The sequence below is a fragment of the Mus caroli genome, chromosome 17, assembly GCF_900094665.2.
Source record: "Mus caroli chromosome 17, CAROLI_EIJ_v1.1, whole genome shotgun sequence".
Classification (NCBI taxonomy): Eukaryota; Metazoa; Chordata; class Mammalia; order Rodentia; family Muridae; genus Mus; species Mus caroli.
This window is the reverse complement of record NC_034586.1, coordinates 7,895,850-7,909,876: the sequence shown is the minus strand read 5'-3', so window position 1 is coordinate 7,909,876 and position 14,027 is coordinate 7,895,850. Positions and strand designations below refer to the sequence as shown.

The following is a 14,027-nucleotide window of genomic DNA, read 5'->3' as shown; positions in this document are numbered from 1 at the left end:
TTTCTGGAGTCCACCTTCTTGAGTTCTTTATATATATATATTGGATATTAGTCCTCTATCTGATTTAGGATAGGTAAAGATCCTTTCCCAATCTGTTGGTGGCCTTTTTGTCTTATTGTCCGTGTCTTTTGCCTTACAGAAGCTTTGTAGTTTCCTGAGGTCCCATTTGTCAATTCTCGATCTTACAGCACAAGCCATTNCTGTTCTATTCAGGAATTTTTCCCCTAGGGCACAGGGTTTTAAGTGTAGTAATTTATTCCCGACTCTAACAAATCTTAGATGGTCTTGGTATGAAGCTGTGATTTCTAAGGAAAAAAATTAATTAAATGACTAATTATGCATCCTTAAGAAGATTTTAACACTTCTGTTGGGTTATAACAGAAGCAAGTGCCTTCGTAAGAGTCTATCTTGTGACATCTCCAGAGGATGATGTAAACCTTCCTCCCTAAGCCTGGTGGGGGATGTCCCCTAGGGCATCCACCCATGGCAGGAATGCAGTACTGAGGGGTCAGTTGTCCTGGATCCCCACTGACAGTTCTGGAAAACTGCTTATCATTCTTCGGTCAATACTCTTCAAGCCCCGTTTTACTCTTTCATACAAAGGAAGAACCATTCGAAAGAGAAGCAAGGACAGCTTTCAGGCCTTCGCATCTTTGTCACCCCACCTGCCATTAGCTGTTGCACAGTGGTGGGTGTCTGGAAATTTGGCAAACAAAACAAGCAAATGTAGAAACCCATGAGAATACAGTGCCAGACAGTGATGCAGAGACTGCTATTGCTTTGGCACATCTCCTGGGGCACAAGATATTTATTTTGAAGAAAAACCTCATAAACACCAAAATGTCCTATGTCTATTTGAAAACTACAGATTATTTCCTCTCGTCTCTTCCAGGGTGATGAGATGAAGAAGCTAGGCATACAGCCCATTCCTATGATGGACAGAGACAAGCGAGATGAAGTCCCTCAAGGGCAGGTATGAAGAACGAGAGCCATCTCCATGGCTGTCCGTCTGTCTGTCCACCATCTACCCATGGGACACGGTGGTTTTTAACCCTCCCTAGAACTTTCTCAAGCACAGAGCTCACTATTAAGTGTCTTCTGCCCCTGCAAGTGTCCTGCCCACTCTGTGGTGTAGCCACCTGCCTCTCCCCCTAGCTGTTCCTTTTGTTGCCTCTCCCCCTAGCTGCCTTATGTTTGGTTAGTAAATTATTTGAAATATATCTTGTCACATGGATTAAGGAAGGGATCTAGCAAAGTCTTTCCAAACAGTTACAACATATTCTGTCCCAGTAAAGTTCCTGTTTTAGTCCTTACATTCAGAATAGCAGCTTATGTGAAAATAGATTGAGTTCTGCCAAAAGAAGTAACTTCTTTTGGTAGCATGAGGGAGTTTTAAATACCTCTGAGATGCACAAAATATTTTACGAATTCATCTAAATTCTAAATTTGCATATTGTCAAGTAATTTTGTCACAACAGTGAAGCGTTCTGCTTCCCAGTTAAGCAATCTTTTCTCTGGACATTCTAATCCAGTGACTCCTTACTAAGGTTTAGAAGAAGAGAATGCCTGCCTAAGCTATGGAATTAAAACCAAGCCCACTGTGCTGGTTCATCCCTGTAACCCTGGCCCCCAGGAGCCTGCGGAGGGAGGCTCACGAGAGCCAGGTCCACCTGGACTTCAAACTTAGCTTCAAAGCAGCTCAAAGTGGAAATGCGTAAGCGTTGCCCTAGCGGGAAGACTGCACTAGTAACTCCAGCAGGAGAAAGCAAATGGGAGCTGTGAAGACTTCCTGCTGCTTCTCCTCTCCCTTGTTTCCAGAAGCTCAGGTTCTAAAGAAGTTGCGGAGCTAAGCTAGGGAGCAGATGGCTGCCACTTTGCCATCTATTGGCCAGTTATGAAGAGGAGCTCATCAGGGGGGCGGGGAAGGGGGGAGGACAGTTACCTGTGCTCTGTTCAGCCCCACACCCATCCACATCTGCCCTTCACTAGAGCAGGAAGGGTACCATCAGCTGTTAGAACTGTGGAGTTCAATTAGGGGGCAAGAGAGTGGGCAGAAGGAGAGAGAGAGAGAGAGAGAGAGAGAGAGAGAGAGAGAGAGAGAGGAGCTAGGAGAACTTCAGTGAATACCATGAGGTCTGTTGAAGGGGTTAAGTCTCTGGTGGGGGGTAGGGGTGGGGATGGCACAAGGCTAGAGGTCACAGAAGAAAACTGGAAATACATCAAATCAGCTGCCCCTGAATGCTAAGCTGAAAGGGAGTCTGTCCACAGGGCAGCATTAAGTTAAAGCAGACGTTGGATTCAAGCCTGAGCCAGGTGAAAGTAGAGTCTTGTTGAACTCACTTAAGCTTTGAACTCCATGGGTGTAAACTGTAGCGGTGTGTTAAGGATTTGTGTATGTACACCTTACACAGCAGGAAAAGCACAAAGCGCTCTCTCTCTCTCTCTCTCTCTTTCTCACACACACACACACACACACACACACACACACACACACACACACGCACAGAGTACACACAGCCCACAGTACACAGCACAGCACACAGCACCATGCAGAGGATACAGCACACATACAGCACATAGAAGAAGCAACACTCGGCAAGAACAGCTGACTTCATACTTTGGGTTCAGAGACAGAAAAAGTGGGGACCATCCACTTTCTAACAGCGACATTGTTTCATTTCTCTCTGTGGCAGCTTGGATTCTACAATGCTGTGGCCATTCCCTGCTACACCACCTTGACGCAGATCCTCCCACCCACAGAGCCTCTGCTGAAGGCCTGCAGGTAGGCACAGCATGCCAAGGGGCTTCAAAGCCGTCCTGAACTCTTCTTGGGGTTTTCCACTCCGCCAGCCCGTGGGTATGTCATTTTCATGGTTTACAGTGAGCCTTCTGATTTGAAGCCCACGTTTCTGTTCTGATATCCATTCACCCTGGTCAGGAGTCGTGGGCAGTCCTCTCCCAAAGCCACACCCCCTTGGCTTTCTTCTTATCTGAGTTGAATCTCAAACACTAGCTAATGCGAAGGTAGCCTATTATGCAGCTCAGACAGGATAAATGGCTCTGGCAGCCCATGCCATGGACCGGGGTAGGTCAAGGGACAGCTGTTGTGTGCCGAGGACCCCTTGAAATAGCGTTGCCACCTGTGCTGTGTGGGCCAGGCATGCGGAATTTCCATGAAAGCACTTCACCTCTTTCTGGAAGTGGCTCCCTTCTGAGTCTGTGAGTGTCCTGTCTGTGATCTGTGCTGGCCAGCCCTTGACTCATAGATCCCTGCCAGGCAGCACCCTCTACCACTCTGACACTCAGTGTGGTCCCCAGCAACTCAAAAGAGCCTTCTGTCATAAATCTCATTGCCAATGTATGTCTCCTACGTAGTGTATATAGGCATAGCATGCCTATTCATTTTCTCCAAAAGATAGCAGGAGGCCCTGTCACCATGCAGAGGAGTGCCCACCATGCTGTCTGCTCAGGTGATTGCCAGCACAGAGGCTCAGCCTAAATTGCAGCAGGAACTATTTGTGGAAGAAGAGAAATCTAGGGGGCACCCTTCCTCCTGGGTGTGCTTCACCCTCTTACCTGTTACCTGCTCTGGCTACAGAATCTCCCTCCCCCTGTTCTGAGAGCCCAACTTAGTCAAGAACAATGATATTTTAAAAGATTCTAATTTCCTTTGTAAGACAAGTTCCTCGAATGTAAGCAGAAACCAGAAGATGTTAAATAAAACCCAAACGTGGTGTGCTCAGACAGGGTTTCTCTATGTAGTTCCTGGAACTGTCTCAAACTCAGAGATCTGCCTGCCTCTGCCTCCTGAGTACTGAGATTAAAGGTGTGTACCACTGTCTGGCTTATAGATTGCTTTTTAAAACACCAAATACAACCAACAAGGAAGGCCATTTTCGATCAGTTGTTTTCCTGTCTGAGAGATGGCCTTTCTTCCATCCATTCTTGGAAAGTGGTACAAAATGCTCATCTTGTTGAGCTTCAGTGGCCCCAATTATAGGGAGGTCACTAGAATTAGATCCATAGATGGCTCCACACTGTGGGCATGGGCTATGCCTCACTCCCAGAGGGATCAACTTACAGGAAGTGTTGACATTAAAGGGCAGTGGGAATATCAAACCATCTGATTCCATACCTGTATGTTAACAATCCTAAGTTGAAAACACCCTTCCCTGTCTGGAACGCCATATTTTGTAATAACCATTTAGAAGCTGTCAGGGTAAGTAGCTGTTGGTTCTTCCAGCACAGGACTGGCTGTAGCCTGTTGGGTGGGGCGAGTGGCTTTGTTGGTTCTTCCAGCACAGGACTGGCTGTAGCCTGTTGAATGGGGTAGGTGGCTTTGTTGGTTCTTCCAGCACAGGACTGGCTGTAGCCTGTTGGGTGGGGCGAGTGGCTTTGTTGGTTCTTCCAGCACAGGACTGGCTGTAGCCTGTTGAATGGGGTAGGTGGCTTTGTTGGTTCTTCCAGCACAGGACTGGCTGTAGCCTGTTGAATGCGGCAGATGGCTTTGGGAAGCTTTGATGAATCCCCACTTTCCTGTGCTTGGCTGACCTATGTCATCGCTTTAAGATCACATTAGTATTTAAATACTGTACACATGAACATTAAGGACATTACTAATTTTAGTATATGTCTTTCCCAACATTTCAGAAAATCTCTAAGATCTGGGGAAATGGCACTTTATGGTGCAGATTAAGACTTCTACCCTTCTTATATCCTATTTTAGGACTTTTTAAAAAAAATTTCCCCTAAAGGTATCTTACTTAGTGTGCTTGCTTTAAAAAGTAGGGGGATTTTTAGTAGTGCTGCATATACATTTTGTGCTTGCCAGTGTCGAAGTTCTCTTCTGACTCCGACTTTGTGTAAAAGAAGAGCTACGCCAGGCTGGGATGCCGTGAAAAAGTTGGAGGCACATAGAGCAGTCACCATTGCAGGGATGTCAGGCCATGGGCCTGTGATCATCCACATGAGGACAGGGAGAGAAAAGATTGGAAGGCGGTGGGAGAATAGGGCTCTTGTGGGTGGTCACCGGGACAGAGGTGCCGTGTCTGCGGTGGGGTGATTTGAAAGCCCAAATCAGGAAATTTGAGTTGTTTTACACCTGAGAGGCTGTCAAGATAGAGGACCCTGAAACAAGTTTAAGTGGCCTCACTAACTCTCTGTCATTTTGACCATAGCATTTCTGCTCCCTGACACCCCTGGCTTCTCCTTGCAGGTATCATCAGCCCCTTGCTGATTCCATCCTGAATAATTAGGAAATACTGCCCTTGCTCCAATAGAGTTTCTGTCTTTGCAGCCTAGAGCAGGTACAACGAGATGCCCAGGGTTCTGTTGCCCCCGAGGCTCACAGCTGAGGCGACATGGCATAGAGCCTGCCCAGTCACGTTGAACCAGCCACTGTCCGCATCAGAGTGACTCTTAACGAGGCTGTGCTCAGTTGTCTCACACTGCCCGGGTGCCACTTTTGAAAACCAGTCCAGGAACTCTGTTTCGATGCTGCCTGTAACTCCACCCCTTTGTTCCTAGGGATAACCTCAGTCAGTGGGAGAAGGTAATTCGGGGAGAAGAGACAGCAATGTGGATTTCAGGCCCAGGCCCGGCGCCTAGCAAGAGCACATCTGAGAAGCTGAACGTGAAGGTTGACGACTGATCCTGAAGTGACGTCCTGATGTCTGCCCAGCAACCGACTCAACCTGCTTCTGTGACTTCGTTCTTTTTGTTTTCAAGGGGTGAAAAACCCCTCTCAGAAGGTACCGTCGCATATCCATGTGAAGCAGACGACTCCCTGCTTGCCGCACACACCTCGGACAGTGAGCAACCCAGGCTCCGCCGTGTTCAGACGTCGGCTACTCCGTGGCTCCACCTGACCTCCGAATGCTATTTGCTACCAGGCCAGCACTGCACTGTCTGGAGGGGGCAGAGACTAACAGGAGGGGTTCTTGCCTGCATCCTCCTGTGAGGGTGTGGCCGGTTCCCTGGTTCTGTGCCATGCTGCTGCTTGGTGGCATTTGTTAGGAATGGGACACACGCCCCTTGTTGTGAAGTTTACATGTGACCTTCTTGTAGGTTAACTGAGTTTGTAGCCTGGGACACATGTAATGAAGGTTACAGTCCACAGGTGATAGAGAAATTCAAACTGCTGATTACAGGTGCACTACAGCTGTGCTCTTTCAGTCTATCTGGGGGCACGTAGGCGAGTCCGCTCCACTCAGAAGGAAGCATACCTCTGCCCTCATCCAGGGGACACAGGGTACATCCCAGGCATCGGGGAACTGAAGCTCTCACTTCAAACCATGTCAAAGAATTAAAACACCTCCCCTCCCCCTCACTGTAGCCTTCGGCGACTGCGCCAATCCCTTTATACAAAGAAAATAAAAGTAAGGCATATAAATTTCCTCCAGCAAGCAAATCTTGTGGGTAAAAAAAAAAATGTGAATTTTAACAACCTCTATATTTTCACTGTGTGTTATGGCAGAATTTTAGTCATGTCCAAAACAAAAGATTATTCCAGAAGATACCTCACCCCATGCCTGAAAGGCTCCACAGCATGGCGTCAGTCTCCCAGGGTTCTGATCTGTCTCCTCACGGTGCAATCAGGCAGGACAGGAGGAGGTGCAGGGCCACCATGTTGACCCAGATGGTGTCTCCTCTCACCATTCAGACATCCATAAGGAACGCCAAATGCTGTATTGGATAGTTTTCCTGCGCGACTTTCTAGAGAAGCCAGGACACCCCTGGGCCTTTCCTGGGGACTCCTAAGGAAGTCACAGGTTCACACCATGGGGATTTTCAGGATAGCAGCATGGAGACCAGAGAATCCAGGCTCGGTTGTTCTCTCTTGGTGAGCCTTGAGAAGGAAGAGACTGACCAGAAACAAACACTCAGCACTCTGGCAGGAGCACGAAAAGATGCTTTAAGATGAATCTTTGGACTAGATTTTGATACACCCGATACCATACACACAGGAGCTTGGCATTTGCAAAGTCTATCCAGTTTCCTTCCACACTCTGACTCACAGTTGTAGCAGAGTGGGCTGAATACTGTAACACTGTACATGCGATTTCCCCATGGGCTTCTAAAATGTCACCATCTCCTCCCCTGCTGTGTCCTACTCCATTTACTGGTTACAAGGTGATGTCAACAAGAGAAGCTATTACAACACCAGGGCTGTGCACACATGTGCACACACATGTATGCACAAGCACACAGATGTATGTACAGCGCACACACACACACACACACACACACACACACACATACACCAAAAGGAGAGAAAAGGAAGAAGAAAAAGTTTATAAAAAGGGACAGCTACCCCCATATTCAAAAACAGTTCTTTTCCCTGTAGGGAAACAGCTCTCCATAAGGAAATTATCATGAGTGTGTTCTCCCATCAATGTACTTCTCCCAGGGGTGCTCACTGAAGCTGGTCCACTTATATAAACAGGTGACACTGGCTGCAGCAAAAAGCCATTCGATCCACACAAATTGATCATCTATCATCTTGGAATCTGAATTGCAGGGAGGAGCAGTGTGTAAGACGACCGTTTAATTCAGGCATTCTGAAGGCATGAGTGCATGGATTCTGTCACCAAGCATATAAAAGGACCTGGCACTGGGAAACCTATGACTGACTGTTTTTGCTGTAGAAGTAGGGATTTTACAGAAGTCTCTTTGAATTTGCTCTGCCTGGGGCAGTTTTGCAGAGGAACCTGCCAGAGATTTATTGGCTGGTCGGTCAGTCTCTTGGGAAATAGTATCATGTGAGAAACAGTTTGTAGAAAAAAAACTATACCTGGGAAGACCTTTGCAACATTGTTCCTTCCATGAGCCAAGACTCAGTTAGGAGGCATAAATCTGCCCAGAATAAACTAGGCCAGGATACAGCCATGTTTAGTTAATAATTTGGTTTTAGAATTCACACAGGCAGGATTGGTTTTTTTGTGTCTTGGCAAGTGGAGCATATTTAACATACAGGCATGGGAATCTGCCTCAGCTTTTCCCACCCTCTTGTCTCACCAAGTTTTTTCTCTCCAAAGGTTTTCAGGAATTTCTCATTAATGGCTGATGCAAACTTAGTGAATAATAATGAATATAAACAATGCTCAACTCACCAAAATTATATTACTTGCAGTCATTTGTGATAACACAAATTTTATCGCAATGATTATTTTTATCTAATTTGTGGCCACACACTGTGGTTATCTTTTGTTGTGGTTGTTTCTGAGAAAATGTTCTTGGATATGTAAGTGCCAATACCAGTGTGAAGTATTGATCCCGGGCAGCAAAATACAGCCTAAGGTTTGTAAACATCAATTCTATCTCAGTTCAGCAGAGGGCCTGAGAAGCTGTGGGGCAGTGTAAAGTATGCTGGGCTGGTGGTGGTCAGCCTTCCCCCTTGCCAAGAAGAGAGCAGTTGAATCCTGCCCCCAGCTCCCTCCAGCCTGAAGAGTGATCAGTGCTGGCCAGACAGGTCGCTGAGATATTCTAAGTGACCTACTCCCACAATGGCAAAAAATAGGCGGTTTGATGTGACCTGTTTAGGGTGGCTCTCCTCTTTTGAGCATGTGCTAGCATTTTTATTTTATACTCACCCAGTGAACTCTGTTCTTTCAAGTGTGTTCATGTATGTGCTAGATATATTAGCACAGCCTGCCTTCTGCTGCACAACGCCTTAGAGACCCGGCCTTTCAATGAGCTTAGCTTGTGCTGTGTTTCTGCTCTCTTAGGTCTAAACTATGGTGTCAGCTTTAATAGAACAAAAGTATGCATCTTGCCTTGGCTTGAGCTTTTTCGTTTTCAATGCTGACTTCTCCCCTTTCTCTCCTGTGCTCATCTTACCTTTCCAGAGTGTAGGGGACAACTTTTAAAGAGGCGTGTCCCTGGTAGGGGCATCCCTGTTCACCAGGTGCCTGTCATCACCCCACTTCACTGACATCTACCCTGGTGACTATGGGTTCCTCTTGTTTGTAGGGAACGGTGGTTCCAGGTAGAGGCATCAATCTGTTGGGTTCTGGCTCCCGGCTACCTTTGGTTTCGAAAGTCTCTTCTCTGTACATTCCTACCCCGCATTTGCTTTGTGCGGTGCTGATGCTGTGCGCAGTAGGATTCTTGGATGACTTTCCATCAGTCACAGACTCCCCCTGTTGCAAAGTGTCAGGCTGACTCGACAGTCCCCGTAAAATCTGAGTCAGTCACATACAGGCTGACAGCCACGGCTTCAACTTGCATGGCCATTCTATTTTCACACATGAGTTTCTGTTGCCGGCTGGCTGGCTGGCATTCTCTATGCTAAGTTGAAATCAGGGGTGCCCAGCAGAGCCCATCATTCTCACTGTCTTTGAAACAAAGCTGTACGGTTTGATCAATGAACGTATTTAAAGCATTTCATGCAATGACAAAGTGCTCAGTAGTGGAAGGCAGGCTGTGATCAGTCTGCCTGCTCCTTACTATAATTGTGAGGGTTTGTTACTGGAACTGGAGGCCTGACCTTGTGGGGGCACAGGGTGGAACCTTAGCTGAATATAGTGCGTGTCTCAAGAGGAAGTCAGGGCACTAGCTCAGTGCTCAATCTCCAGGTACTATACATTTGCCCGTTTTATCTCTAATGTGAAATAAATCCCCAAACACTTGTTTATGGTGTAGCGTACCTAAAATACTATTCTATTATGGGTGTCCCCACTTTCTTTCTTGGTTTGGTCACCCCGATCCCCCGGTCTTCTGCTGTATCTAGAACAGTGAATATAAATGATGTACGGGAATAGTGTTTCCATATGATCTGTTGTCTGGAGTATACGCTACATGTTCATTTACTGTACAAAATCCCAGTGCAGCTGATGATGCAAAGCAGTCTCTCTCTGTGTACAGTGCCCCACCTATTTAAAAATCACGTACTTGCCCAGAACACTGTGAAACACTTAACATAAGAACAAACGCAGCGTCTGGATTCTTTCCAAGAAGAGCAACTTTCTCCACAGGAACACAGTAACAAAAGAGGTCCGCCGCCATCCACACCCAGCCAAGACACCTCAGAGGCCATAGGGACAACCTCCTTGCTGGCCAACACCTGCTGGAGCAGGGGCACAGGTCCCAGCAACTGATCCTCAGTGGATGGGTCTGCAGCCAAAGCCTTAATGGGCTCTCTTTTGAAGGGGAAAGAAAGAATTTCAAGCTAATGATATCCAACATTATTATAGTTGATGAGTTAGTAAATTCCAAAAAAAGATGATTTTATATGTATGACATAAAAAAAAAAATCTTTGTAAAGTGCGCAAGTGCAATAATTTAAAGAGGTCTTATCTTTGCATTTATAAATTATAAATATTGTACATGTGTGTAATTTTTCATGTATTCATTTGCAGTCTTTGTATTTAAAAAAACCTTTACTGTTATGTTTGTATAATAGAACATTAATCATTTATTATAACTCAGACAAGGTGTAAATAAATTCATAATTCAAACAGCCAGTATATATGCATATATGGGTGTTACATTGCAAAAATCTCTATCTTTGTTCTATTCACATGCTTAAAGAAGTAAGAAATCTTTTGTGGATATGTAATTATACATATAAAGTATATATATATGTATGATACATGAAATATATTTAGAAATGTTCATAATTTTAATGGATATTCTTTGGTGTGAATAATTGAATACAACATTTTTAAAATATCATCTCTCAAGTTTTCTCTCGTTTGTGGGGAAGGCGACAGATGCCCAGAGAAGCTGTCCATAGGTGGCAGCCAGATCTTCCCACAGACACTTGTTTGGCTGAGAGTCAACACAGTCTGTATGAAATGCAGCTGAGAAAACATTTTCTCTCTCTAGAGAGGAGCCAGAGGCCAGCTTCTCAGTATAAGTGTTAAATCTGTTTCCTGCTCCTATCAGGTTAGTTTTTGTTGACTTCACACAAGCTAGAGTTATGTGGAAAGAGGAACCTCAGCTGAGAAAATGCCATAGTAACTGACTTGTAGGCAAGTCTGTGGGACATTTTCCTTGATTAGTGATTGATAGGGAAGGATCCACTATGGGTGGTGCCACACCCTAGGCTGGTGGTCCCGACTGTGAAATAAATGAGCCTGAGCAAGCCACAGGAAGCAAGGCCGTAAGCAGCACTCCTCTGTGGCCTTCTGCATCATCAGCTCCTGCCTCAGCTCCGGCCTCCAGGTTTTTGCCCAGTTTGAGTTCCAGTTTCCTTCAAGGTCAGAGTAAACGGAAATAAACACCCTCCTTCCCAAGTTGCTTTTGGTGACAGTGTTTATGACAGCAATAGAAACCCAAGACAGAGGTAGACTGTCTGTACATGTGCTCCACCTCCCCCAACACCACCACCTCCGCCCTGAGCCTCATGGGGAAGGGGTCGGGGTGTGTGGCTCGGTGGTAGGGCATTCGTTTGCCTTTGAAGAGTGGGTTCCAGCCTGGCACTGTAGAAAGGTTGCTAGTTCCCTTTCATATCAAACCAGGCTGAAAGGGTCAGAATTCACTGCCCGAGTCATAGGTCAAGGTTATAGGTCACCTGGGGCTAGGTGCGACTCTGTTCTTCCTGGCTTTCCATAGCACTTAGCCATCGCTGCTCAAGACTCTTCCCTTGGTGAACGCACGTGTCTGGTCCTTCCATCCCTCTGCCTTCAGGAGCCACCCCCTCCCCCACGTGGGGACAACATGGGCAGTGAGCCAGGGATTTGCTTCCACAAAAATCCACCTTAGTTTTGACAGGTCAGTGGGTTGCAGCGATAATAATTGAATATACTTCTCCTTCAATCACTTTGATAGACGACTAAACAATAGGAGGGAGTATGGGTTTTACTATATTCTTAAGGATTGACACATATTTGACCCTTGACATTCTGATTTTTGTCACCTAAGGGATAGAATGATTACGTTGATATAAGCCATGATTTGGAAGAATTTTTTTTTCGGCCGTAGGGGGGAAAAGATTAACATTTTCCAGAAGTAGGGGAGGTGCCGCTTTTACTAGCGCATGCCTTGTGCAAACCAGAGTTCTCCCTTTCTGTCTGAACTCGAGGATCTGAGTTGGTGACCCTATCGTGTGTCCAGAAACACCTCAGCCCTCTTCATTAGCATCCGGTGTGCTCTGGTTCTTAGGTCTAGAACCAAGGACTGGAGCGGGGGCACATTCACTGGGGACACCAGTTATCTTTTGTCCCATGCTCTGTAATGAATCTTGCCTAGTTTTGTTTTGCAAAGTAAAGCCAGTGAGCTCCAGGGCTCCCAGACCTGGCTGGGGAAGGTGGCAGACTCCTGGCTAATCTGTTATTCTGCCACCCTGTGGTCGGGCCCCAGAGTTACACTGAGGGGGAGGGGCTAGGAATATTTACTGTTTCCATGGCAACTGCAGCTTCCGTTGGCAGCGAGCAGACCAGAGGGGCAATGGCTGAGGATCTGGAACCTGATTGTAAGTGGTCTGCCTCTATTTTTGTGGGTTTTGGCCCGGTTGATGTTTGTCCAGGAAAGCTGGTTTCTCAGAAGTGGTTTTGAAAGTAAAAACCTTTCTGGTGGCAGGAAGTCAGCTCCTGGATCAGGAGGGTTTGCTTGGGCCCAGTGACTCAGACCCTTCAGAAGCTTAAGGAAGCTGGCTACTTCTGTCCTCAACAGAGAGCAAAGAACACATGTGCACCACTTCTCCACTCAGCTCCAGGACCCCGCCAGGAAACAGAGTGGGTCTTCCCACCTCAGCCCATTTAAGAAAACCCCTCAGGTCATGGCCACAGGACAACTTCATCTAGACAATTTCTTTTGAGAGCTCCTTCCTGGATTCTATTTTGTGTCAGACTGATAATCAAAAGTAACTATCACGTTGGTATGTGTGTTATAGGATGTGTGTAAAGGCATATGGAGTGCGTGTGTGTGTTGGTAAGTACCTTGCTGGGAAAGGGATGGAGGGGCTCACCATACTTGTTCAGTGCTTTTTGCTTTGAAGCTGAGAGTTTTGCGAAACTTCCTGTACCACACCACTCTCTTGGCATGTGACTTACACGTCCGAGAGGCAGGCAGGCAAGCAGGTGTCTGTTTCGAATACATAGATGGTTGTCCACACATAATAAAAGTAGGGAACAACTCACATGTAATAAATCTAACAACCTAACAGTCTAGTTCTAAGTGACGCCACCAGTATGGAGAGGCAGAGTTCACTCAGGGAATGTTGCTAGAGCAACAGGTTGCAAATCTACTGTCCCAGTGCACAGCCAACCCCCATGTCCGCATCCATCCCCACCACACCCAATGATGGGGAGGTCATTGACATTGAGGGGATGCTGGCTCCACTGCAGATGTCCCTTGAGAGTGATGAGGCTAACTGGTAACAGCTTCAGTTGTGCTTAGCCAGGTCAGCCTGCCTGCTGGACACTCAACACCCACAAGGGTCAGAGCCAGGCCATTGGCAGGACATCTGCTGGGAGACATGGTCTCTTGTCATTAGAGTAAGCATATGGCTCATGTCTGCTGAGGTACATTGGAGAACAGCATCTGTAGAGCTTCCTGAAGCCTGGATTTTTAGGACCCTTCTGAGGCTGGTCTAGTTTTTGCATGTATGGTGTGCATGTGTGTGTTGGTCAGTACCTTGGAGAGAGGTATCTCCCTTATAAAACCCTACAACACAGACACCAAGGAGAGAGTTAATTTTGATTATCAACCTGACACAAAATAAATTCAGAAAGGAACTCTGAAAAGAAATTGTCTAGATGAGGTTGCCCTGTGGCCATGCCCTGAGAGTTTTCTTAAATGGGCTGAGGTGGTATACTGGCTAGTTTTGTGTCAACTTGACACAGCTGGAGTTATCACAGAGAAAGGAGCTGCAGTTGGGGAAATGCCTCCATGAGATCCAGCTGTAGGCATTTTGTCAATTAGTGATCAAGGGGGAAAGGCCCCTTGTGGGTGGTGCCATCTCTGGGCTGGTAGTCTTGGTTCTGTAAGAGAGCAGGCTGAGTAAGCCAGGGGAAGCAAGCCAGTAAAGAACATCCCTCCATGGCCTCTGCATCAGCTCCTGCTTTCTGACCTGCTTGAGTTCC

At 46.6% G+C, this 14,027-nt stretch overlaps 2 protein-coding genes across 9 annotated transcripts in view; both read left to right on the top strand.

The window, feature by feature from the left end:
- Nucleotides 1-10,674, top strand: part of Pde10a (phosphodiesterase 10A) — a 446,975-nt gene extending 436,301 nt beyond the window's left edge. For 4 of the 7 annotated variants that reach the window (XM_029471092.1, XM_029471089.1, XM_021186163.2 and 1 more), the window contains 3 exons: nt 893-973; nt 2,694-2,782; nt 5,527-10,659. In XM_029471092.1, coding sequence (XP_029326952.1) covers nt 893-973; nt 2,694-2,782; nt 5,527-5,650 — 294 coding nt within the window. In that variant the 3' untranslated portion in view covers nt 5,651-10,659. Of the gene's footprint in view, nt 1-892; nt 974-2,693; nt 2,783-5,526 lie in introns of all 7 variants that reach the window. The other 3 variants (XM_029471090.1, XM_021186162.2, XM_021186161.2) reach the window with 2 other exon arrangements.
- A 1,678-nt stretch (nt 10,675-12,352) lies between these two features.
- C17H6orf118 (chromosome 17 C6orf118 homolog) overlaps nt 12,353-14,027 on the top strand; it is a 20,382-nt gene continuing 18,707 nt past the window's right edge. The window contains exon 1 of one of the 2 annotated variants that reach the window (XM_021149281.1): nt 12,353-12,415. In XM_021149281.1, the coding sequence (XP_021004940.1) occupies nt 12,391-12,415 (25 nt within the window). In that variant the 5' untranslated portion in view covers nt 12,353-12,390. The remainder of the gene's footprint in view (nt 12,416-14,027) is intronic. The other variant, XM_021149282.1, reaches the window with a different exon arrangement.